Source organism: Orcinus orca, chromosome 1 (assembly GCF_937001465.1).
Source record: "Orcinus orca chromosome 1, mOrcOrc1.1, whole genome shotgun sequence".
Lineage (NCBI taxonomy): Eukaryota > Metazoa > Chordata > Mammalia > Artiodactyla > Delphinidae > Orcinus > Orcinus orca.
In genome coordinates this window covers 48366772-48394091 of record NC_064559.1, presented here as the reverse complement: position 1 = coordinate 48394091, position 27320 = coordinate 48366772, and the positions used below count along the sequence as shown (strand labels likewise).

The 27320-nt window shown below is 44.4% G+C and overlaps 1 protein-coding gene across 2 annotated transcripts in view; it reads left to right on the top strand.

Annotated features, from left to right (window-relative positions):
- LAMC2 (laminin subunit gamma 2) overlaps positions 1 to 27320 on the top strand; it is a 61736-nt gene that overhangs the window by 16354 nt on the left and 18062 nt on the right. Inside the window, exons 2-9 of one of the 2 annotated variants that reach the window (XM_004275206.3) lie at positions 4697 to 4885; positions 12135 to 12270; positions 15112 to 15210; positions 18275 to 18411; positions 19202 to 19324; positions 20602 to 20791; positions 24106 to 24218; positions 27038 to 27256. In XM_004275206.3, the coding sequence (XP_004275254.2) occupies positions 4697 to 4885; positions 12135 to 12270; positions 15112 to 15210; positions 18275 to 18411; positions 19202 to 19324; positions 20602 to 20791; positions 24106 to 24218; positions 27038 to 27256 (1206 nt within the window). Of the gene's footprint in view, positions 1 to 4696; positions 4886 to 12134; positions 12271 to 14420; positions 14512 to 15111; positions 15211 to 18274; positions 18412 to 19201; positions 19325 to 20601; positions 20792 to 24105; positions 24219 to 27037; positions 27257 to 27320 lie in introns of those variants that run through there. The other variant, XM_033437935.2, reaches the window with a different exon arrangement.

Genomic DNA, 27320 nt, shown 5'->3' with positions numbered 1-27320 from the left:
TTTAAAATATTTTTTGGCCAACCTTTAAAAATCAGTAGATTTCATACCCAAAGCCAGACTTCTGTCTTTTAAAAACATAAGTGGAAATGCTGATTACAATAGGCATCATTCCCATGGGGCTACCATTGGCTGGGGCTGAAGTGCTGCTTCTTCCTTTAGCCCTTTTGTCAGCGTCCCCACTGCTCCCTGTTGCCTTGCTCCTGGCCTGACAGTGCCCTTTGGCAACCAACGTGTCCTGGTAGTGACTGGGCAGAAATCAGTTACAGAATAAAAAAGGCCAGGCACAAGCTGTAGGAGGCCCACTTTATTAAGCACAGTTGCGAGAATATTCTGGAATTTGAAAAATAAAGAGTTTTTTTTTCCAGCAGTGAGAATGAATAATAATTGCTCTTAGGAAAGTTAGTCTAAATTTGGGAGATGCTTTGAGAGAGGCCATGTTTCACATGCATCAAGGACAGAAAGGATTATTGCATGCCAAAGGAGCAAACTCTCTCTCCTCAGTCTCTGGGTGTGAATGTTTGGAAGATTCGACAGTGAGCCAAGTGCAGTGCAGCTAAGTGTTGAGCTCAGCGCAGCCTGGTAACTTCAGAGTCCCACAGGCAAGGCTGGAGAGAGTTTCTTCCTGGCATTTTCACATACTGCAGATACAGGCGGCCAATACATTCCCTAGGCCTGAGGCCCACAGGTGCCCTCACTCCAGCCTGCATAACCCTGGGCTTAAAGGGAAACCCATTTGAGAAGAGGAGGGTAGCTTAGCAATAGGTTTGTAGCTGAGTTCCAGAGTGGCGATGCTGGCTGAAGGCCTCCCTTACTGGAACTATACTGCGTCTCCATTGAAGGCTGTGAATTTAAAAGAGGAACATCAATTCTTGCATAGTAGAGCTTTAAAGGAGAAAGGACAGAAGGAGAGGGAAATGGTTAAAAAAAAGATTATAACAAGGTTATCTATTTTTAAAATAGTGCTCTAAAAATATATCATTTCCTTATGAAATTAACTACTACCAGCAAAAATTTGTTCTGAATAAAAAAGACACAATAGGGCTTCCCTGGTGGCGCAGTGGTTGAGAGTCCGCCTGACGATGCAGGGGACACGGGTTCGTGCCCCGATCTGTGAGGAAAAAAAAACAAAGACACAATGAAAAGTTCGTAATTATTTTGAGATTGCTCCCAAAAGTTATCCGGGGTAGCGAGGGCATTGGCTCAGTGTGTGATCCCGCTGGGTGACCTCACAGGTATCTCTGGCTGGTGAATTTAGCTCCTAATTGTGCCTAATGAGGTACCTGGTAGAAATTTCACAGCACATGACAGCTGTGTGGCACATCTGTTAGAAATCCAAAAAAACAAATTGGTTACACAAACATTCTTTGGGAAAGATTTCAGCTTAGAACCAGTTCTGTGAAAAAGCCCTGGGAGTTTGAATTGAATGAAAACTTCATCTGCTTTGAGTTTAATGAAAATGTTAGGCTCACCCATGGAATTATAATATCTGGTCCTGTTGTAAGCTGAGCTGTTCAAACCACACTTGAACTGTAATAAATTCTGGTCATTTAAAGAAAGATAGTGAAAATTAGAGTTTGTTCCTAGGAGGGGCATCAAGAAGAAATCATGACCTGGGAAATGGTTGAAAGTCTTGGAGGTGACAGGTCTCCAGTTTAACCTGAAGAAGAAAAGACTAAAGAGGGAGATGCTCTAACTATCTTCTTCTTTATATATATATATATATAAACATCTTTATTGGGGTATAATTGCTTTACAATGGTGTGTTAGTTTCTGCTTTATAGCAAAGTGAATCAGTTATACATATACATATGTTCCCATATCTCTGCCCTCTTGCATCTCCCTCCCTCCCACCCTCCCTTCCGACCCCTCCAGGCGGTCACAAAGCACCGAGCCGATATCCCTGTGCCATGCGGCTGCTTCCCACTAGCTATCTACCTTACGTTTGTTAGTCTAACTATCTTCTGATACTCAAGGACTTGGCTGATGCAGTACCTTGTAAAACAGTGCCTGAAAGAAACATCTGATGAGTACATAAATAAATGGAGAAGAGAGTAGGTATGCCAGTGTGTGTGCCTGTGTGTGTGTGTGTGCGCGCACACACGCGCATGTGTGTGTGTTGTTTTCCAGGGAAGAACAGAACACATGGTAAAAATTACAGGAAGGGAGGCAGATTTAAAATTGCATAAAAATAATTTGTAATAACCAGTGCTGTTTAAGAAGGGATGGGACATCTTACTAGATTAGGAAGAATTCTAGAAGGGTCTGAGTAACTCTCTATGAGGGAGTTATAGAAAGAATACCTACATGCAGTGGCAAGCCAGCTCTTGGAGGCATAGGGATAACATAGAAAGGTGAGGGCATTGCAATTGGACAGACCTGGGAGCAATTACATCCTTGCCACTTAGCTGTGTGACCTTAGGTGAGACACCTACCCCCTCTAAGCATTCATTTCTTCATCTGTTGACTGGGGATAATTAAACCCATGTTAAAGTGTTACTGTGAGAATGAACTGAGCTGCTGGATGTAAAGTCCTGGCTATAGAGTGGGCTCTGGATAGATGTTCTTGACTTTGCCTAGATTAGGTGGCATCCAAAGGCATAAGAGAGTGTTTTAGGAGCTCTTGCAAGGAAGCCACTTAGGGAAGTTCATCAGATATACTTAGTCACCTTTGCCACCTTTGTGCCTTCACAGCTGACCCAGCCTGCACAGGGCAGCTGCTCCATACATGTTGGTACATTTGCTGGCTTTTTAAAGTCAGTACTCTGGGTAAGTCATGGCCCTGGGCACTGCCAGAGACAGGCTATCACTGGGGCTGCGTGGCCAACGGAGACAGTGTGTCTGGGGGAAAGAAAGTGGGTTTTGGCATCAGACAGAGGTTCAAATCCCAATTCTCCACTGGCTCAAGTTACTTAACCTTTCCAAGCTGCATTTTTCTCATCTAAGGCAATGCCTATCTCTTGTGAGTTAGGGGTGAGATAGCACAGACGAAGGACTTGATGTTCTTTTCTCAGTGGGGTCCTTTCAACAATCCAGGGAGGCACATAATGGAGACTGCATTTCTGAAAGAAGAAATAAGATTCAGAGAGTTGAAGTGATTTGCCTAAGGAATTAGTAGAACTGGTATTTGATACCATTCTTTTAACCTCAAGGCTCATCACCTTTTCCAAACCATGGCTGACACATTTTTTGAGCATCTGCTGTGTGCCAGGTACAATACTAAGGATTTCCCCTGTTACCTCATTGGTGGTTTCAGTCCCACATGGAGATGTTAGTCACTCCATGAATCTCTTTGGAACGTGCACAGGGTAAACTTTCCTAGACACTTGGGGAAAGTCATTCTTAATGGGACTATGGTTCTTTTTGACACCTGGCTTTGGGAGAGACACTTATGGCAGTGAGAGGGGAGGAAATACCTGTCCAGACAGTCATATTAGCGGCTCAAGAAAAGGGAACCCTCCTACACTGTTGGTGGGAGTGTAAATTGGTGCAGCTACTATGGAAAACAGTATGGAGGTTCCTCAAAAAACTAAAAATAGAATTGCCATATGAGTCAGCAATCCCACTCCTGGGAGTATATCTGGACAAAACTATAATTTGAAAAGATACATGCACCCCTATGTTCATAGCAACACTATTTACAATAACCAAGATGTGGAAGCAACCTAAATGTCCATGGACAGATGAATGGATAAAGAAGATGCAGTACATATACACAATGGAATATTACTCCACCATGAAAAAGAATGAAATAATGCCATTTGCAGCAACATGGATGGACGTAGAGATTATCATACTAAGTGAAGTAAGTCAGACGGAGAAAGACAAATACCATATGATATCATTTGTATGTGGAATCTAAAATATGACACAAATGAACATATCTACAAAACAGAAAACTACTCACAGACATAGAGAACAGACTGTGGTTGCCAAGGTGGGTGGGGAGGGATAGACTGAGTTTGGGATTAGCAGATGCAAACTATTATATATAGAATGGGTAAATAACAAGGGCCTACTGTAGAACACAGGGAACTATATTCAATATCCTGTAATAAACCAACCATAATGGAAAAGAATATGAAAAAGAATACCTATATATGTATGTATAACTGAATCACTTTGCTGAACACCAGAAAATAACAGAGCATTGTAAATCAACTATACTTCAATAAAATAAATTAAAAAAAAGATTTGCTCCTCAGCCTTGATCATCCCTGGAGGGACAGATGCTAAGGGTCCTGAACAGATGACACCACCGGCTCTTACAGCGTCGTGCCGGAGTGCACAAGCTGGTAGTTCTCAGGTCTTCTCCAGCTCACAGACTTGTACTATGGGATTGCACAGATTTTAAAAATGAATTCCTTGCAAATATTTAAATCAGGACTTTTCACGTAGAAACACATAATAAAGATTTGGGGTTTCTCTGGAGGAGTCGGTAACACCGTCTGGCAACACTGACCTCTTGTTCTCTCGTGTTCTCCCAGGCAACACTTGACCAGCACTGCTTCCTTAGGTAAAGCGAGAACTCTCTCCATCATCAGGTGGCGCATTTGACCCCCTTACCTTCTGCCGTTGAGCAGTTTGAATTCATACGTAGTACCCTGGGCATCATTTGTATTCATAATAGTAAAACTCCTGGGAGGATTGCCTCCGACCTGTTTCCTGCTGACGATGTCTTTTTTTGCCCTGACCCTAGTCTGTGATTGCAGTGGGAAGTCCAGGCAATGCGTGTTTGATGAGGAACTTCACAGACTGACAGGAAATGGATTCCGCTGCCTGCACTGCAGTGACAACACGGGTGGCGTTCACTGCCAGAGGTGCAAGGAAGGATTTTACCGCCAGAGAGACAGAGACCGCTGTTTACCCTGCAATTGTAACTCCAAAGGTAGCTGGATAAAGGGGGAAAGAAAGAGGGAAGGGGGAGGGGAGAGAAAGGGGAGGGTGTGAGGGGGAGGGGAGAGAATGGGGAGGGAGGGAGGGGGAGGGGAGAGAATGGGGAGGGAGGGAGGCAGGGAGAGAGACAGAGCAGGCCAAGAGGGAGATGTTCAATTTCTAGAACAATTGGGAAGATACTGTTCTTTTTAGCAAGTTCAATCTGAAAGGAAATATGTTTTTCTTAAGTCTGGGTTATAGGAACCAGCTGTGGTCTTTAGGGTACATTAGTTTGAATTCTAGTCCCAAGAGAGACACGCGATTACTTTCCTGGCAGATAACAGTCTGTGACCTGGGAACAAAGAAGTTTGCACTCTTCCAGTGATAGTTCTTCATATCCATAACTGTCCCTTTGACCGACCTCTCAAAAAATAAGAGATTAGAAAGATTTGTTTCTGGTGGTGTGCTGGGTGCTAGCAATATGAAGTGATACTAATAGAAGAGACAGACAAATAAATAGGCAGATTAGAGTCATTCACAGGGTTGTGGACAAGAGAAAACAGAACAACAAATAGGAAGCACCTAACAGGGTGGCTGGTTCATAGGAGAGCCTGTTTTTGTTGTTGTTGTTGTTGTTTTTTTTAATGTATCACCCACTGCTGTATTCTCAGAACTATAGGTAGTTTTTGTGTACGCAGACGCACACATCCTGCTATATTCATCGTGGGCAGACAGTAAAGACAAGTTAGTAAATGTAAACAGGGAAAGAGAGGTAAATAAGTTGGGACTTTTTAAGACTACCTTGTCTTTTATCTTCCTTGGTAGTATCTGTTTCTCCTCTTTGCCAGAAAGTGTTTAATAGCATAATATGATCAATATTAGTCTACCAAAAAGGTGTAGCCTTAGTGCAGGGCTGTGACTTAGTGTAGTTCTGTGGAGCCGTTTCTTAGCAGCAGCTGAAAGAGTCTAAAAATGGGCAGATTGTGGCCTAGCCATGACTTGCTGGTAGAGTGTGTCAGGGAGCCTTATAGAAAACTGGGGTGACCCTGTGTTGATACAGACCCATATGCCAGCAATCATTCCCAGATTCTTCAGACTTGCTGCTATTATGTGGTTTAAGTCAGCTTTGTGGCTTTGACTCAGCATCCAGCATCCTTTGGGTTTAGCAGTTCTCCCTCTGAATCAAAGAACGTCATAAAGAAAAATGATTCTACTTTAATGGGCATTTAACCTCTCTGAAGACCCTGTATCCCCTTAGGTTATGCAGCTGTGTTGTGAGTCACTAGAGTTGGGTCATCCCAGCAAAATAATCAGCGAGAATGTGATGAGAAGTATAATTGGCTCAGCTGGGAAGCCTGGCCTGAAGACAAGGTTATTCATCTCAGAATAGACAAGGAGCATGAAGCCTAGCAAAGAGAGATGGTAATGAAGCTTTACCACGCCATCATTTCTTTTACACTGTGTAGTCCATTGCCCACCCAGCAACAGTGAGCCTGGCTCTTTCTTTTCTTTGGGGGAATAGATATCTCAGACTCAGGGTGAACAGCCTAGTAGGAAGCAGTGGAGCCCAGCAATGATTTATATATCTTTATATCTTGTATGATAGCTACCATGCATTACACACTTACTCTATGCTTTCATCCAGTAATTAATTTAATCTTCACAAATAACCCTATGAAGAGGGTGCTATTATGATTTTCATTTTACAAATGAGGTATCAGCGGCTTAGAGAGGGAAGTTATGAAACTTGAGGGCTGAGTGGCATGTTGGTGGCAGGGACTGTACCCACCACGCGCCATCTCTGGCTACATGTTAGCTGCACAGGTCACTAAATCAGTGGCACAAATTTAATTTCTTATGTGATTTCTCAGTTGCCCAACCAGCCAGGAGGTATTTTTCACTTTCAAATAGTAACTTCCCAGGGGAATTTGTTGTATATTCAATTTCAAATGCAGAATTCATCTTACCAAAAGCTACCATTCCATGCATGGCAAACGAAGCCAACAGCATTCATAATCCCCAAAGTGGTCACAGATTTTGGACGTCACATCAATTTCTCCTAAATATAGCAACTAGGCTTATTTTATTTTATTTATTTTATTTTATTATTTATTTATTTTGTGGTACGCGGGCCTCTCACTGTTGTGGCCTCTCCCGTTGCGGAGCACAGGCTCCGGACGCGTAGGCTCAGCGGCCATGGCTCACGGGCCCAGCCGCTCCATGGCATGTGGGATCTTCCAGGACCGGGGCACGAACCCGTGTCCCCTGCATCGGCAGGTGGACGCTCAACCACTGCGCCACCAGGGAAGCCCTAGGCTTATTTTTAAGTGATGATTTTGTGGGCTCAGCAACAGGGCTGAATTATCCTCAATTCTTATAACCCTGATAACGTTTTGTGGATACTTTGAAATTCACTGTGTGTGTGTGTGTGTGTGTGTGTGTGTTTTCCTCCCCGATACCTATGAGATCTATGTAGACATCAATGATATTAGGCTTGTTCTCTTAATTTTATATTTTTTACGTATATATGACCCAGGCAGTGGATTACTCAAGACTAAAACGTTTGAGTTATTATTTAAGACATGTCTTAGATAATAATTTAATTATTATTAAATATAATGATTAAATAATAATAATAATAGTGCTATTTAAAAATGCAAGTATATATATTTTTAAAGGGTTCTCAAAAGGAAGCAAGCTCTCTTGGTTTAAATTTTAAATATTGGTCATTTTAGAATACCTTCGTGAGTCCGCAGATGAATGTAGACTGTATTACATAAGTCCTGAAAGTGCTTATTGAAACAGTAAGCTGTTCTTCATCTGTCCTTTAAACCCAATTGTTCACAGTCCCTAAGAGTAGCTCATGATGTAGGAATTGGGACAGGTATTTTTATTTTAATGAGATACTCTGAAAACCCAATGCTATTATTTTGGAAGTTTGGGAACATGAAATAAATCAATCCTATTCACAGTAAGGGCCTGTGTACGTTTCCATGTCAACTTTGCAAGGCTTGAAGGAGGTCTAGAAGATACGAGTATAAACTACTTTTTTGAGCACCTACTATGTGTGAGATGTTGAATTAGGCCCTTCATATATTTTATTTATTTATTTTAACATCTTTATTAGAGTATAATTGCTTTACAATGGTGTGTCAGTTTCTGCTTTATAACAAAGTGAATCAGTTATACATATACATATGTTCCCATATCTCTTCCCTCTTGGGTCTCCCTGCCTCCCACCCTCCCTATCCCACCCCTCTAGGTGGTCACAAAGCACCGAGCTGATCTCCCTGTGCTATGCGGCTGCTTCCCACTAGCTATCTATTTTACATTTGGTAGTGAATATATGTCCATGCCACTCTCTCACTTTGTCCCAGCTTACCGTTCCCCCCACCCCCGTATCCTCAAGTCCATTCTCTAGTAGGTCTGCATCTTTATTCCTGTCTTGCCCCTAGGTTCTTCTGACCGTTTTCTTTTCTTTTCCTTTTTTTTTTTTAGATTCCATATATATGTGTTAGCATATGGTATTTGTTTTTCTCTTTCTGACTTACTTCACTCTGTATGACAGTCTCTAGGTCCAAGGCCCTTCATATATTTTAGTTCAAAGTTTTACAACAGCTCTACAAGGTATGGTTGTCCCCACTTAAAGAAGGAATGTGTGTCCCTTTGCCCAAGGACACACAGCTAATCAGTGGCAGAGCTGGTATTTGAGGTGAGAACTGTTGGACCCCAAAGCCTGGGCTCTTTTCATGTCCACCAGCTTCTAGAACTGTATTCTCTACATAATGTCCTATGGAATATTATGTTTCCCAAGATAATAATAGGCGTTGCCTGTAAGAATGTCAAATAATGTTTGGAAACACTGGCATTAGAAAGTTAAACAAGATTCATGCCTACTGAATGTGCTGTTATGTTGTAAATCTCTGAAAGATTTAGGACATACCATTTCCCAAACTCTTTTGAACACAGAATGCCTATTTCCATGCAATGACTGTTCCATCAGAAGACTGTTTTGTACAGTACTGTTTAGGGCTATTTGGGAAAAACCCCAAAATAAAGTACAGTCTTCTCCACCTTATAAGAATAATTTGTTGGGACTTCCCTGGCGGCACAGTGGTTAAGAATCCACCTGCCAATGCAGGGTATATAGGTTCGATCCCTGGTCCAGGAAGATCCCACATGCCGTGGAGCAACTAAGCCCGTGCGCCACAACTACTGAGTCTGTGTGCTGCGACTTCTGAAGCCCCTGCACCTAGCCTGTGCTCTGCAGCAAGAGAAGCCACTGCAATGAGAAGCACTCACGCTGCAGTGAAGTGTAGCCCCTTCTCGCCACAACCAGAGAAAGCCTGAGCTCAGCAACGAAGACCCAACGCAGCCAAAAATAAATTAAAAAAATAAAATAGAGTAATTTGTTTCTGAAAAACTACTGTAGGGAGAGTTTTCTTAAATTGAAAGCATAGTTTCCATTAATTTGAATGGAGAAAAACAATGTGTTTCTGGGTCCCAGATTAATACCCATTTATGTTAAAAATAATTAAATTGTATTAAAGACGGAACATTTAGTGTTACTCATCAAAGCATAAATTCAAACAAGAATTTACCTTCTGGGGCTTCCCTGGTGGCGCAGTGGTTGAGAGTCTGCCTGCCGATGCAGGGGACACAGGTTCGTCCCCGGTCTGGGAAGATCCCACATGCCGCGGAGCGGCTGGGCCCGTGAGCCATGGCCGCTGGGCCTGCGCGTCCGGAGCCTGTGCTCCACAATGGGAAAGGCCACAACAGTGGGAGACCCGCGTACTGTTAAAAAAAAAAAAAAAAAAAGAATTTACCTTCTTAGCCCTGTCTGCTGTTTGTCTCTAAGTGCCAACCCCAGTGGTCTTTCCTCACTCTCATCTTGTTAAATGCTCTCTTGCCTTAGATCCTGAAAACCATCCCCTCTTCCTTCTCCCTTAACTCTTCCCAGAATTCTCCTCCGTGAGACTTCTCCTTGCTCCCATCACTTTTTCCTTAATCAGTGAGGTTCCATTTCTGTCCAAGTCACCTTCACCTCCTCTGTCTATCTGCTCCCGGAGTGACCTTACACTTGTTATGGCTTCCTGTTCTGCCTGTGGGCTGAAGGCTCCTAAGTCTTCATCTGTAGCCTCTTTCTTGAGCTCCAGATGAACAGTTTCACCAAAGTTCATTGTGTCCCAAACTAAACTGGTTATCTTCTCTTGATGATTCAGCGTGAGGCTCTGTTCCTCCTCTGGCCTTCTCTGGTTTGTCAGGAGCCTCATATCTAGCGGTGGCCTCTGGGGACCTGCTGTCGTCTATGTTGATCCACTTCTCATCCAGATTCCTCTCATCTGGGCCATCATGTCAGGGGAGGATTTCTGCCCTGAGAGCCTGCTGCTCTCCTGTCCCCAAGCCATCCTGCAGTTGCTCTAGAGTTGACCTTCTAAACTGCACATCTGATCTCGTCGCCACCTGCCTGATCCTCCGAGAGCTCCCTATTATCCACAAATGGATTTGTTATCCTTCCATCAGTTCTTAATTCACCAGTAGACACGGTGAGCTAACATAAAGTGCCCAATTCAGTGTCTCACACGTAGCAGGTGCTCAAAAAATGTAGTTTATGTTATTATCACTGAGGGCCCTTTCAAGTGTTGCAAAGTTGACATGGAGACTTTCACAGACTCTGTGAATGTGACTAATTTATTTCATGTTTCACCTGCGGCTATAGATACAGAGCCAATACTTTTATTGATTTGAATTTTATCCACAAGTGAATTGAAAGGTCACAGACTGGTAAGAAATTAGAAAAAAAAGGAGCTAATGGTTAGAGTTCTGTTGACTTTATAGATTATGAATAGCCTAATTATCACAGTTAGTTGGAATATAGGGATTACTTTATAATTTTGCCAACTGCTGGGAAGTTATCAAGTAGGTAAGCCACCTTCCACCTCATCTTTTGGCTTTTTCCTAACTCATTTCACAATAGCCACATCCTCTTTCTTAAGGGTTAATTAATCCAACAGATTTCTGAACCTCTTCTTTGTGTTGGGTGCGGGGGATACGGCAGAGAACATAAGCTGAGGTAGTCATCGGTAAGCAGGGCTAAGGACTGGGGGAGCAGTGGGATGGATATTTTAGATATGAGAGTCAGAGAAGGTTTCTCTAGGGAAGTAATATTTAATCAAGATGTAAGTGCTGAGAATGGGCCAAGGAGGGGAGGTTCTGGGGAAGGAGCATTCCAGGCTGAGGGAGAAGCAGATGCAAATGCCCAGAGGAGAGAAGCAGTTGACACATTCCAGGAACAGGGAGGGGAGCTGGGGAGCTGGACCTCAGTGAAGGAGAGCGGGAGATGAAGCAAGAGAGGTCGAGTTTGTAGGCCGTGGTACAGGGTTTGCACTTTATTCCGCTCAGAGTGGGGACCCACTGGAAGACTTATTGAACAGACGAGTCATATGATCTGAATTCCATTTGAAAAGGAACACTCTGGCTTCTGTAGAGAGAATGGAGCATAAGGAGGCAAGGATGGAGGTGGGAAGAAGAGTGTGAGGCAGGGTTCAGGTGAGAGAAGATGGAGGCTGGAACTGGGGTGTGGAAGGGGGTGCGGTGAGGGGTGGCTGGATTCCAGAGTGGCACATTTTGTTATCCTGAGCACCTCTTGCCTTTCGTCACTACGCAGTCTGCGAGGTCCCATTTTACAGAGCATGTCTATAAAAAACGAATCATAGGACAAGTACTCTAGTGCCCCAAACCAGGTAAAACGCACAGGGTCTTCACTCCTTACAAGGGGTGATGCTCCACTCCAGGTAGGTAGAGATGTTTCTGGTTAAGAGGCTTTTTTGTACTCTTAAAATCATACCATGCAAGCACTGCCCCTTAAAAGATGGCGTTTGCCTGCCAGAGATAAGGGAGAACGTGGCTCACTTTCTCATCCTGTCTTTGTGGAGGCCGAAGTGCTCATTCGCCAATGTTCCTTCTTGAGATCTCAAGGATTTGACAAACTATTTCATGTTGAAACCAGAGTAGATATATAAATAATAATGCTTTCAGGAGTCATCTCTGTTCCTTTCCCTGAAGAAGCTATCCTTGGCCGTCAGGACGTTCCCTAGCGGGTGGATGCATACCCGGATAATGTGAAAGAATTACTAGAAGCAGCAGGTGGTGGTTATTACTTAGTATTTATTGAGCTCCCATAGGGTGACGTTTTCTTCCTAATGTTGCATAAATTCAATATTTCCTTTTCTTCTTTCCTTTTCCCTACCTTGTGGTCACAGGTTCTCTTAGCGCTCGATGTGACAATGCTGGACGATGCAGCTGTAAGCCAGGTGTGACAGGAGACAGGTGTGACCGCTGTCTGCCAGGCTTCCACACCCTCACTGAGGCTGGGTGCACCCAAGACCAGAGGCTCCTGTAAGTGCCTGTCCCATCACTGTGGCTTCCGCAATTGTATCAACATTAGGGACCGCTTAACATTTACTGAGTAACTGAGTTACTGAAACACCGTTTCGAGGACCTCACGTGGGCCATCTCATTGACTCCTCACAGTAATCCTAAAACATTGGGATTAGCCTTATGCTTGTGTTAAAGATAAGAAACTGAAATCGTGAGAGGATAAATAAGATGCCCTGTGTTGCTGGTGAGGGTGGACTTAAAATTCAGGCTCAGAGTTTTGTCTCTGGAACCTAGGGTCTTCACCCTGACAACTGCCCCTCCTTTAGATGAACTAGGATGGAAGTAAAGAGTCCTTCAAATTTTAACCTGGAACTCGTTTCAAATAAATAGACTCAGAGTAGAAGACCTTTCTGCATAATTTTAATCCCCTTTAGTTTGAAGCATTCTCTATCCCTCCTCAACTTCCTTTTTGGAAGAAGGTGGAGCATACAATAGAAATCACATGACCAACCCACAGAGATGCAGACCCTGGCAGGGTGTTGGGCTGGCTTAGAGGAGGGGGAGCTTGGCTGGGAAGCCATTGGCTAGAAGGCCACCCACAGAGGCATCGCCTCCCCATCGCCCATGTTTCCAACCCTTTGCCCATATGAGACCCACCCACCAGGCATGCCTGCACCATCCCCATTACCACTGGCCCAAGTTCTCTTACCATCTGGGCCTTTATGTAGATTGTTCTCTCCCAGACTTCCCTGACCCCTCCCTGGGCCCTGTCTCTCTTTTGTAAACCCTTGTAAAATATGAAGTGTGTTATATCACAGCTCTGCTCCAAATCTCCATTAGCTCCTTTCCCACCTAGAATGAGATCCAAACTTCTTATCTAGGCAGGTAGGGCCCTGCAAGACCTTCCTGCCCCCTCCACCCTCGGCCTTAGGCTACTGCTCCATTTCTCCCCCCCTCCCAGCCTTCCTTTGCTTCTTCAAAGGAGCCAAGCTATGTGACGTCAGCCTTGGCCTAGAGCACTCTTCCCTCCCTTAGAGCCATGCAGACCTTCACTGGCTCCATCCCCACCTTGTCTATCTCCTCACAGAGACCTTCCAGACCAGTCTCCACCCCTCCGTGTTCTGACTTTTGTTTTAGTCCTAGAGAACAGGGCTATTTCCTATTTCTTACTATCCCTGGTGCTTAGCAACCAGCAGATGCTGAACACATGTTTCTCAGAGGATCCTGATAATGGTACAGAGGGACGAAGATAGGGAGGAGACTGTGGGAAGATGAAGATTGGGAAAGAAATCTTCAGGAAGCTGGTTGGGACTTGGCATCTGACTGGATGAGGAATGTGAAGGACGAGGAGTCAGATGCAGGCTTGGCAGGATTTGCTGGGGTCACGGGGCAGTCAGAGGGGGAGCAGGTCGGTAGGGAAAAGACAACAGACTTGGTTTTAGACGCATGAGATAAACACATGTGCTTATGTGCCGAACGCAGTGACAGAGACCAGTGCTTTGATGAGTCAGTCATTAGTCAAAGCTCTAGTCTGCACAAGTCAGGGAGATTGTGCTAAAATTAAATGAGGAAAATACTGATTTTTTTTCATCGAGAAAGTCTTGCGACCAAAAAAAAAAAAAAGTCAACGAAACTAGTAGCAATTTAACTCCTAGGTATACATTCAAGAGATATGAAAACATACGTATCTGCACAGAAACTTGTACACAGGTGTTCACATTAGCATTATTCATAATAGCTAAAAAGTGGAAACAACCCAAATGTCCATTCCAATGAATGGATGAACAAACTGTAGTATGTTCATGAGACAGGACTTCATTCAGCCATAAAAAGAAGGAACTACTGATACATGGTACAACATGGATGAATCTTGGAAACATATTAAGTGAAAGAAGCCAAACACAAAAGGCCACATGTTGTACCATTCCATTGACAGGAAATGTTCAGAATAGGCAAATCTACAGAGACAAAAGTTGGTCAGTGGTTGTTTAGGGCTGGAGGGAGGGAATGGGGGTGATTCCTAGAGGACACGGGCTATCTTTCTGGAGTAATAAAAGTGTTCTCAACTTGGTTGTGGTGCTGGTTGCACAACTCTGAGGGTCAACTAAAACCCATTGAATTGTATACTTTAATGGGTGAATTACATGGTATGAATTATATGTCAATAGAAGTGTCACCAGAAGAAAGAACTAAATGAACCAAAAGCAAGTAGATGGAATCAATCACGATGAAAGCAGACACCATTGAATTAAACAATAGGTAAACAAATGATAACTTTTTTTTTTTTAATGTCAACTGACCCAAACAGTCAACCAAACTAAACTAAACAGTTTTGTGATGAATGTGGTTTACATTCTGCGGCAAACCCCTCCTCTTTTTTTTTTTTTTTTTTTTTTTTTTGCGGTACGCGGGCCTCTCACTGCGGCGGCCTCTCCCGTTGCGGAGCACAGGCTCCGGACGCGCAGGCTCAGCAGCCATGGCTCACGGGCCCAGCCGCTCCGCGGAATGTGGGATCTTCCCGGACAGCGGCACGAACCCGCATCCCCTGCATCGGCAGGCGGACTCTCAACCACTGCGCCACCAAGGAAGCCCCCCTCCTCTTTATAGGATTGGGTAGCAAACAGTTGCTGGACTGGCTGCCGGCCACAGACCACACTTTGAGTAGCACGAGCATGGACAAACGAATTCTTAAAGAGTCTGAGAGAAATTAGCATGGACAAGAATAGCTAAGAGAGGCCTCACTGAAGATGAAAGATTGACTCAAGTTGGTGACATTTGCTTATGAGTGCTTGATCTTCACGTGTATAGTTGCAAATTATTTGGAAACACATCCCTGATTTTCTTTTTCTTCTTTCTCAGAGACTCCAAGTGTGACTGTGATCCGGCTGGCATCTCGGGGCCCTGTGACACAGGCCACTGTGTCTGCAAGTCAGCTGTCACCGGAGGGCGCTGTGATAGGTCTGTGTGAACTGTGACCCTACGGGCAAAGCAGGATGTCTCTCGGCAACTAGCATGAGAATTCATCCTCTGAGTGCAATTACGGAAAACGGACACTTAACAAATGTAGATGACCTTCTTCCTGCCCCCTGTCCTCAAAAACTAGGCTTTATTTACTTATGTTTAATTTTACTTTTTGGCCACGCTGCATGGCAGGGAGGATCTTAGTTCCCCGATCAGGGATCAAACCCGTGCCCCCTGCATTGGAAGCGCAGAGCCTTAACCACTGGGACTTCCCTCAAAAACTAGACCTTAAAAAAAGTGCAACAAGGCCCCAAATCTCACTGGACTCCAAGCTTTTGCTCTGGGTCCCTTCTCTGTTTATGCTGTGACAGAGGCACAGGGCCCCGGTGAGTCCCTGGCCAGCTGGCTCTGAATCCCAGGTGCTCTATGCAAGGTGGTACGCTGCGATGAGGTCACATGACTCAACCTGGTCCCAGGAAAGGCCTGGTCTAATTAAACATGTTGGGAAAATCTTAGTAAGTGGGAATATCACAGTGTATGGCCACAGATAACCGTCTCGTGCTGAGAAGGACCGGGGATGGGATGGTGGTTATATGCACACACATGAAATAGGGGGGGAGATGTAAGAGCCCTTTGGGTCCCAAACCACGTTGGGACAGGTGGTGCAACCAGGTCTATCCACCTTCAGTTGCTGCTGCAGGAAATTCCTTAAGTACAAACTGTGCCCAGACTTAAAACTCTTCCCTCTCCTGATACTGTTGTGAGCAGAGGGCTGCGAGGTAGGCCCCAGAGGTAAAGGCTTCCCTCTTATTTCCTTAAACGAAAGAAAGCAGTTCTTTGGCATCCTGCCAGTCCCGTATACCTGGGCAGAGGAAATGCCAGGTACATTCCTGGCTTTTGTTTTCAGGGGGTTCTTTGCTGCTGAGGTGGGGGGGTGAGGAAACATAGATTTAAGTGTTAAAAAAGGAGTCTCTTATTGAAAGCATTTTAAATTTCAAAATAGAACACAGAAATAGAAAGTCACGTAAAATGTTGCCAGCAGCACCAATTATATGAAATAGACCTTTGCTAAAACTATGCCGGCCCCGTAACACCCTCTCTCCTTCCTAGAGGTCACCACTATTCTGACTTACTTACTTTTCTTCATAATTAATTACCCAAGTACATCCTTAAACACTGTGGTTTAGTTTTGCCTGATTCCCTTCACTTTCCTCCCCCCACCTCCCTTCCTTTATCATTCCCTCTCCACCCTTTCTGTGCCTCCCCACTTCTTTCCTCCCCTCCTCCCTCCTTCTTTCCTTCCTTCCTTGTTTTTTTTTTTTTTTGCTGTACGCGGGCCTCTCACTGCTGTGGCCTCTCCCGTTGCGGAGCACAGGCTCCGGATGCGCAGGCTCAGCGGCCATGGCTCACGGGCACAGCCGCTCCGCGGCATGTGGGATCTTCCCGGACCGGGGCACGAACCCGCATCCCCTGCATCGGCAGGCGGACTCTCAACCACTGAGCCACCAGGGAAGCCCCCTTCCTTGATTTTTAATCTCTTTTAATCTGAAGGTTTCCTCCACAGAAACTATAATGATTTTTTAAACCCTTTCTCTATAGGAAAAAAAACCCCAACTTATTTATTTACAGCTGGTCTCTGAAGCATCTGTTGTTCACGGCTAAACTGCTTTTCCATGATTTTGCACAATGAACATATTCTTGACATATAGTCCAATGGATTAGACCACGTAATTTATCAGCAGATATACCTGAGTTTGAATTTTGTCTCAGCCACTTACCAGTTGTATGACCTTGAACAAGTTTCTTAACCTCTCTGGTCTTGGTCTTATCATCTAAGAAAATTGGAAATAACAATTCCTATCTCAAAAGGTTGTAGTGAGGATTAAATGAGGGAGCATAAGTAAGGTGCCTGGCATATCACAAGTGCTAAATAAATGATAATTGAAACTACCATTATTTCATGTAGAAGGATGTCATTAACTTGAACAGAGAAGAAAACAAATCCTTCCCGGCTTCCCCTGCCCTCTTCTCTATGACCCCAGCCTCCGGGACTTGTCTGCCAGCTGCGGCCCCCAGAGAAGTCACCAGAGGGCTTGAGCTGGGAGCAGAGGGGAGGTCAGCTTACATTTTGCTTTTGTAGGAGCCTCTAGCCATCCTTTTTTGGCATAACCTCACCTGCCCCCTCCCCTGGGGTCAGAGCCTAGGTACAAGGGGCAGGGATGGTGGGCAATGCCAGGGAGGGTGGTCTGGGAGGGGTCAGTACAGCTGAGTGGGTGCTGGGGTGGGAGCATTTGCCTTTCTTTTGCTGGCCCCCACTTCCCACCCTTTTGCCCCCGTTAAATACTTACTCCAGGACAGGGCCAGCTCTGCATATCCCTACCTGACCCCTCCCCATCTTGCCCACTCAATTCCTCACCAAGGATGGGAAAAATCACTGTTTCCAGACCATCACATCAAACATGATACTGCTTTACCAGAGCAAGAGAAAGTGAATATTCTTCATGCTTTCTTTTTAAATTAATCAATCAATCAATTAATTAATTAATTGACTGTGTTGGGTCTTTGTTGCTGCACGCGGACTTTCTCTAGTTGCGGCGAGCGGGGCTACTCTTTGTTGCGGCGCACGGGCTTCTCATTGTGTTGGCTTCTCTTGTTGCGGAGCACAGGCTCTAGGCGTGCAGGCTCAGTAGTTGTGGCTCGCAGGCTCAGTAGTTGTGGCTTGCGGGCTCTAGAGCGCAGGCTCAGTAGCTGTGGCGCATGGGCTTAGCTGCTCCGCGGCATGTGGGATCTTCCTGGACCAGGGACTGAACCCGTGTCCCCTGCATTGGCAGGTGGATTCTTAAGCACTGCGCCACCAGGGAAGCCCTTTTGTGCTTTCTTAATGAGGAGCTGTGATTTGTCCATTGGGGGGTCTGGGAGTGGGGGGTGGTATGTGCAACTTAGTATTCCTCACCTTTGGGAATTAATGGGCCGGGTGGAAGAGAAAGTAGAAATGATCATATTCTCTATAGGGACAGAAATAACCTATAATATTGTCCTGATTTCTAAAACATCACTGCAGGTGCCGACCAGGTTACTATCACCTGGATGGGGGAAACCCTGAGGGCTGTACCCAGTGTTTTTGCTACGGGCATTCAGCCAGCTGCCGAAGCTCTGGAGACTACAGTGTCCATAAAATCACCTCTACCTTCCATCAAGGTAAAGCGATCTGTTTTCTAGGTTTTTTGCTTTTAATGTTGTATAGGGTTTTGTGCTTATAGACTTCCGTCCACAGCATGGGGTCCTTGAGTCATCTTTAGCAGCTCTCTTCTCGCTTTAAATGTATATTACTTTTGAGGCAATAAGGAAGAGCCTAATGTCTTGTAAAAGTTATAGCTGAATAGTTTACTCAGACCAGCTTATGAATAACTTAAAAAAATAACTAAAAAGAGACCAGATTTTCATCTCCCTGCATTTCCCATCTCATCTATTTTAAAACCACAAAAGAATCATTCTTTTGGATTGAAGGGCTTAACATGAGTCTTCCTGGAATTCACATTCACTCATAATACTGCTTTCACATAGGCCAAACGAGTTGATTTATGTGAAATTAGTTACCAAGCTACAAAGCACTCTAAAACTATGGGAGATTAATATGATTTCAACTCTGAGTTTCTCTTTGAACATACTAGACCCTCTTACCTCACTAAGGCCAGACCCTGTTTATGTAAATAAAATAAAAATACAAATTACAGGCAGATGAAAACATGCTCTCTTATTCCAAGAGTCAGACTCGGAGACAAGAAGTCACAGCAGCTGTAGGGCAGGAGTGGGCGAAGGTGAATACAAAGTAGAGAGGTGCATAGGGGATTTTGAGGATGGTACACGAATGTGGAAACATTAAGAAATCCTCACTTGTTACTCACTGCTAGTGAGTAGCAAGCAAGTCTTGCCTTGTTTAACTCAGTAGATGTTGTCCAAATGCAGAGTGGTTTTATTTGTGTTTCAGATGTTGATGGCTGGAAGGCTGTCCAAAGAAATGGGTCTCCTGCAAAACTCCAATGGTCACAGCGCCATCGAGATGTGTTTAGCTCAGCACGACAGTCAGACCCTGTCTATTTTATAGCTCCTGGTATGTACGGTATTTTTCCTGTAGAAGCCAACTTAGAACACTAAGAAGTCAGGATAGAAAAATGGGGTTAGAAAATGTGGGCATCTTATCACTTCGTGTTCTGGGCAGTAGTATCTCCAGAAGACAAGTGGGGCTTCAGCCCTTTTTGACAAAGTCATGGTCATGGCACAGTACAGCAGAACTGGGTGTCCAGGTGGTCAGACCCTGGTTCAGGTCCCTACTTCCGTCAAATGGGAAGTTTCTAGGTTTCCCATCAAGACAAGAAATAAGGACAGTGGTCAAATCTGTGGGTCTACTGAGAAACAGATGGAAAAGTGAAAAGAAACCATTTCTCAAAGCTTTAAACCGCTTGTAAATTTTAAAAATATACATTAGTCAGAGAAGCTGGATGGAAAAGCTCTGGCTAGAATTTTTTTTTAATTAATTAATTTATTTATTTATTTTTGGCTGCGTTGGGTCTTCGTTGCTGCGTGCAGGCTTTCTCTAGTTGCGGCGAGTGGGGCCTACTCTTCGTTGAGGTGCACGGGCTTCTCATCGCAGTGGCTTCTCTTGTTGCGGGGCACGGGCTCTAGGCGCGCGGGCTTCAGTAGTCTTGGCTCACAGGCTTCAGTAGTTGTGGCTCATGGGATCTAGAGCGCAGGCTCGGTAGTTGTGGCGCACGGGCTTAGTTGAGCTGTGGCATGTGGGATCTTCCCGGACCAGGGCTCGAACCCATGTCCCCTACATTGGCAGGCGGATTCTCAACCACTGAGCCACCAGTGAAGCCCCTCTGGCTAGAATTTTAATCCTAGTTCAAATCCTTAGCTAATATGTGACTCCTGGGCAAGGTGGCCTCTTAACCTTTCCAAACTTCAGTTCCCTCAGCTGTTGAATAATGACAACCTCCACGAATTATTGCCATCAAATGTGATGATGTCGGCGAAAGTATTCTGTAAACTAGAAAGCATTATGTAACAAATGGTATTATTGCTGATACACCTGGGATCTTTACATATTGGTCTGTCACAGGGGCCAGGCTATGAATCATGTAACGGATGGAATTGTCTTATAATGAGGCCCTTTTAGCGTTTCAGTAACTAACCCTTCTTCGTGGCCAAGAGTTGCAAGACCATGTCCACTGCCATGAGCTGGCTCTTCTGGCAGGGTGGCTGGGGAGGGGTGATGGGTGGGTAACGTAGGACCCCAGGAGAAATTGCCAACATTGATGAAAACTTACTCACTCCTTTGCTTCTCCAGTCTCAGAACTGACCTCAGTCTTTTCGAATTCTATTTCACAGCCAAATTTCTTGGGAATCAACAGGTGAGCTATGGGCAAAGCCTGTCTTTTGACTACCGTGTGGACAGGGGAGGCAGACACCCATCCGCCCATGACGTGATCCTGGAAGGTGCTGGTCTACGGATCACAGCTCCCTTGATTCCACCTGGCAAGACACTGCCTTGTGGGGTCACCAAGACTTACACTTTCAGGTAAAGAGAGAGACTACAAGTGGGTCAAAGAGAGCAAAGTGTGACTGAAGTCTGATTCCTTTGTTCATCCAGTCATCATTCATTGGTTCAAGAAGCTTTTCTGAGCACCTTTTATGTACCAAACATGGTGTTATGTGCTGAGGCAGGTCATGATTGCTGCCCACAAGCCCCGGACAAGCTAATGGGGGAGAAAAATAAACAGATGATTATAGTGCATCTTGTAAGGGACAAGGTGGACACAGGTGCTTTGAACACACACAGGAGATATCAGTAACTCACACTGGAGTGATCAAGGAAAGCTTCCCAAGAAGATGTGACAAGTGAAGAGCCGCTCTTTAAGGAAAGAAAAGGGGGGAAGGTTAACATGGCAGAAGAAGTATGTTTGAGGAAGTTTCGTACATTTAGGAAATTCTAAGTGGTTAAGCATGAGTGGAGCATGGGGTCAGGGAGAGGAATACCGTGAGAAGTGAGGTCGGAGAAAGAGGCTGAGGTAAGGTCATGGATGGCCCCATGTGTGTCTAAGGAGGTTACATGTTATCCTGTGGAATGGTATATTTTTTGAAGTATAATTGACCTACAACACTATGCTAGTTCCAGGTCTAAAACATAGTGATTTGATATTTCTATACATTACAGAACGATCACCCTGATAATTCTAGTTACCACCTGTCACCATACAGTGTTATGACATTATTGACTATATTCCCCAGGATGTACATTTCATCCCCGTGGCTCATTTATTTTATAACTGGAAGTTTGTACCTCTTAATCTCCCTCACCTATTTCACTCATCCTCCCACACCCTCCCTTCTGGCAAATACCTGTTTGTTCTCTGTATCTATGAGTCTGTTTTTGTTCTGTTCTGTTTGTTTGTTTTTTAGATTTCACATATAAATGAAGCCATATGGTATTTGTCTTTCTTTGTCTGAATTATTTCACTTAGCATAATACCCTCTAGGTCCATCCATGCTGTTGCAAATAGCAAGATTTCATTCTTTTTTGTGGTTGAGTAATATTCCATTGCATACACACACACACACACACACATGCATATATACCACATCTTCTTTATCCACTATTGATGGATACTTTCCATATCTTGGCTATTGTAAATAATGCTGCAGTGAACATAGGGGTGCATATACCTTTTTGAATTGGTATTCTTGTTTCTTCAGAAGAATACCCAGAAGTAGACTTGCTGGATCATATGGTAGTTCTATTTTTACTCTTTTGAGGAACCTCCATACTGTTTTTCATAGTGCCTGCACCAATTTACATTCCCATCAACAGTGCACAAACATTCCCCTTTCTCCACATCCTTGCTAACACTTGTTATCTGTTGTCTTTCTGATAAGAGCCATTCTGACAGGTGTGAGGTGGTATCTCATTGTGGTTTTGATTTGCATTTCTTTGATGATTAGTGATGTTGAGCATCTTTTCATGTGTCTGCTGGCCATCTGTATGCCTTCTTTGGAAAACTGTTCATTGAGGTCCTCTGTCCACTTTTTAATTAAGCTGTTTGTTTTTTTGATGTTGAGTTGTATAAGTTATTTGTATATTTTGGATATTAATCCCTTATCAAATATATCATTTGCAAATATTTTCTCTCTAGAATGGGAATTTTGAATGGTGGGTACAGAGAGTTCAGGGGAGGGGGACGTGCCTATTAAGTGCTTAGTACTGTGTCAGAGACTGAGAATTCAAGATGAAGAAACGTGGTGTTTGTCCTTCAAGAGCTCTTGTCTAGTAGGATATGTAACATGTCAAAAAGCAAACATAACACAATACAAAATCTCTTCAGTGGTGGTGCATGCTCATGGGGAGTTGGGAGGAGAGGAAAGAGTCTTAGTTCTGCCTGGAGGAACCAGGAAAAGCATTACTAAGGACGCAGTGTGTGGACTGAGAACAGGAAGAAGCACAGGGCTTTCCCAGGGACAAAATCAGGACAACCCGTACATGTGAGTGTATGTGGGAACGTGGAAAGGCATAATACAGGGGATTGGTAAGCAGTATTTATGGCTGGAACACAGCGTGTATAGGGGAGATGGGCAGATAAGATTGAAAACGCTGGAAAAAGACCCAGCATGGTGGTTCTTGGATGTCATGTCAAGGTGCTGAGATCTTGCCCATGCCTACAAGATGATGGAAAGCTATTGAGAGACTGGAAGTCGAGAATTGGCGTGATCAGGTGTGAAGGCTGGGTGCAAATACTGTGTGAAGGACAGTTTGGGTAGGGTCTTTAATTGAACCACCAGGACACATTCACAGTGGTTCAAGTGAGGGTTGTTGGGGACCTACCCCAGGGCAGAGGTAAAGGTAATAGAGAATAGAAGACCCACAGCACACACACAATGTGTTCTTAAATAACTGAGTGTAACTTATTCTAACGATACAAACACCCAGCTCTCCACGCTGGAACACCCATTCCCACCTTCTCAGCTTGGTGAACTTACTCTTTAAGATTCAGCTTGCAGGTTTTTCCTTTATAGTAGCCTTCTCAGAATCCTAGGTGAAGTTACAGTCCATCCTGAGTTTCTATGGCATCCTGTTCATGCCTTTGTTATAGCCCTTTCTGCGTTGTATCATAATTATTTGTTTACCCGCCACCCCTGGGAGACACTGATCACCTCACTCTACTTGCCTTTGTATCCTCCGTCCTGAAACAGCTTCTGGCTCAAACCAAGTGCACAGTAAACAGTTATTTCACGAATCAGTGGATGAAACAAAAGGGTTAGTATGGTTCCTGGAAGGGCTATTCCAGTAGAAATCAAAACAACATAAAGAAGAATAGTACAGGGGCTGGTGATGTGATGCGCTGAGGCAACGTGATGCCAAACTAGGAAGTATTAGATGTGGACAGTGTAGAAGGTGGAAACTGACTTTTGAAAATAGGAGGTGAAATGTGCTCAGATAACAAATCATTTAAACAACAAAACCAAAAATGAATGATGGCTCTCGAGGATCAGAGCTTCTGGAACTCAGAGATGTTCCTGCTGTTAGGTTTTGTGTGACCAAGAATAGAAAGTGGTCTCTGAGGGTCTGGACCAGCCCTGGATGCTGTGACCCCGGGAGCTCGGCTTCCTGCACTGGGATGCCCTCCAGCAAATCCTGTGGGGCTTGCACTCCCCATGGAGTGAGAAAGTTCCAGGCTTGTGCCTATGAGGATGTGGCTACCAGTCCTTCATCCCCGTACAAGCAGGGCTGTGAAGGGGCTTAGCTATTCCCCCATTCTCAGGCATAATTTGTATCGGGTATACGCATTATAAGATTTGATAAGAGTTGGATTTTTCAGCTTTTGCTTTTAAATCATGCAGATTAAATGAAAATCCAAGCAGTAATTGGAGCCCCCAGCTGAGTTACTTTGAGTATCGCAGGTTACTGCGGAACCTCACAGCCCTGCGGATCCGAGCTACCTATGGAGAATACAGTAAGTGGCTAAAAGGAATGAATTTCTCTCTTCTTAGGTTTTAGTTTAATTTGCTTCAGCTCTCTAAGGTGGTGACAGTCTCCAAACAATTAAACAAACGACTTAGTGGTTTTGACGTCGAGTCTCTGATTGGGTCTAGATTTGTACATTCTAGAATAAGTTGTTAAGAAAGAATGTTTCTTGAAAAGAGGTCAGCACCAATGAAGAATGAATGATGCTTCCTTGCTAAAGAGCCTCTGAATTTAGATTAAAGCTGATTATTTGAAGAAGATAACCTACGGCAAAAGGCACGTTCCCTTAGCTCGGAAATCGCATCTACAACACTGTTCTCTTTATTTCTTGAGTAACTTTCCTTTGGAATTATACTCGGTGCTACCACGTTCAGATATCACCATGTATTCTGTTAATTCCTATTATTGAACTTTTATATACTATGTACTATGTTGGGTACTCCTAATCTCGATTGGGATTATTTAAATGAGACCTCCTTAAGCTTTTTAGCACACATGTAAAAAGGAAGCATGGCTGGCACGCACCATTTCCATGTCACTGATATAGTGAATAAAGCAGGAAGTAGAAAAGGTGCTTACTAACAATTTATTGAATCTTTACTATGTGCCAAGCACACTAGAATACATGCATTGTCTCATTTAATTTCACAAGAAACATAGGAGGTAGATACCACTGTCATTTCTTTTCTACTGTTGAGGAAACACAGTCATTGAGGTGTTTCGTGATTTGCCCAATTCACACAGATAGTGAGGATTGAGGCAGAATTTAAACCCTGATTTTTCTGACACCAGAGCCTATGCAGTCAGTCATATGAACTGCTATATCTTTATGCATGGCATAGTGAGTGAATACCAACTGTCTTTGATAGGGCTATCAATGAAAAAAATTCATCAATAGTCAATCTAAGAGGGCTTCTCTGGTGGCACAGTGGTTAAGAATCCGCCTGCCAATTCAGGGGACACGGGTTCGAGCCCTGGTCCGGGAAGATCCCACATGTCGCGGAGCAACTAAGCCCGTGCGCCACAACTACTGAGCCTGCGCTATAGATCCCACGAGCCACATCTACTGAAGCCCGCACGTCTAGAGCCCGTGCTCCACAAGAGAAGCCACCACGATGAGAAGCCCGCACACCGCAATGAAGAGTAGACCCCGCTTGCAGCAACTAGAGAAAGCCCGCGTGCAGCAACGAAGACCCAACGCAGCCAAAAATAAAATAAATAAATTTTAAAAAATTGTCAATCTAAGAAAGAAATGGAAAATCTTATTTGAGCCAATATGAGAATTATAACCCAGAAGACAGTCTCTCAGAGAGTTCTGAAGACTGTTCCAAACAGGTAAAGGGGGAAGCCAGTATATATGTGATTTGGGGAGAAGCTACGTTCAATCAAGCACACATCTTGGTAGAAGGTTACTACTATTTGCAAGGAACAGATACCTTAGTTAATGGTTTAAGTGCTTTTCTAAGTACAGGAAGATGCAAGAAACTGGGCTCATAAAATTTTCTCCTGAAAATATCTAACTCTCTGAGGGCCAGTTCTGTCAGGTTTCCTAGAGCACAAAGTACCACACCCTGATCTTCGCCCTGAAGTCCTTTCAGGATGTACTTTAGGTCAGCGACTGCAGTGGCTAAAGACTTCATTCTTGTAGAGCTGGATAGTGGGCAACATTCTTTATTTTACAATCCCTTCCCTTTCGGTCTTAAGTTCAACCAAGGTCTGGGAGGCATTTCGTGAGCAATTGCTAGGAACGCACATTCCCAGGTCAGTTGAGGATGTCGTTGACAGGCCACAGAACGTGCTATTACTGGACTAGGTTCAGTTAACAGTAGCCAAAAGCCTCTGGACCTCCTGTCTTTCTACTCTGTTATGGTCCAGGAAATAGTTCCCTCTTGTTGCTTCTTCCCGTATCTAGAGTTATTATGCATGATTACAATCTTGTAGAACTATATATTTGATCAAATTGTTTCAAGTTGCCTAATCATCATTAATTTCATCTGAGGATCAATCACACATTTGGTAATGCAAGAAACAATAATCTTTGTAAAATAGGTAGCATATAATATAGCTAGTAACATTAATAGGTCATAAGCAAGTATTTAAGCTAAGAACTTCCATTAGGTGCGGCCCAGTGTCTCCCCAGGTCATCTGACCAGTCTGCTCTGCACTAATTGCTATCTTTAAGGGAAAATGGTATATTGGCATTGTACATAAAGTTCACCAAAGATGTCTGCACATACAAGGCGAGTAGTGGGTCGTCATGACCCCTTAAAGGATTGACAAAGGAATGTTATCGTCTAAGGAGTTACATGGCTGGCGCCAGAAGGAGAAAAATTGATCTTTATGGTTGAGCAGGTATTTCTGCCACAGGGGAGGTCTGGTTAACACATAATGCAGATGTACAATGCAACTAGAGGGGAATGAGGAGGCCAAAGGGCAGAGAAAAAGGTGGTTTTTTTTTTGCGGTACGCGGGCCTCTCACTGTTGTGGCCTCTCCCGTTGCGGAGCACAGGCTCCAGACGCGCAGGCTCAGCGGCCATGGCTCACGGGCCCAGCCGCTCTGCGGCATGTGGGATCCTCTGGGACCGGGGCACGAACCCGTGTCCCCTGCATCGGCAGGCGGACTCTCACCACTACGCCACCAGGGAAGCCCAGAGAAAAATTTTATGTTTAAATTTTTCTTGTCTTGCCTTAAAACCGCGAATTTTCATTTCATCAGGGAGTTAAGAGAAATAAAATCCAATGAGAGGCCTGACGTTAGATCCTTGGACCTTACCACTTGCTGCTTCTAACGTGTTCCCTCTCTTGCAGGTACTGGGTACCTTGACAATGTGACCCTGATCTCAGCTCGCCCCATCTCTGGAGCCCCAGCACCATGGGTTGAACAATGTGTGTGTCCTGTCGGGTACAAGGGACAGTTCTGCCAGGAATGTGCTTCTGGCTACAAAAGAGATTCAGCCAGACTGGGACCTTTTGGCACCTGTATTCCATGTAACTGCCAAGGAGGAGGGGCTTGTGATCCAGACACAGGTGAGTGAAATGACACCTGGACCAGATGGTTGGGGGCACAGCCAGGCGACTGAGGTCTCTCGCG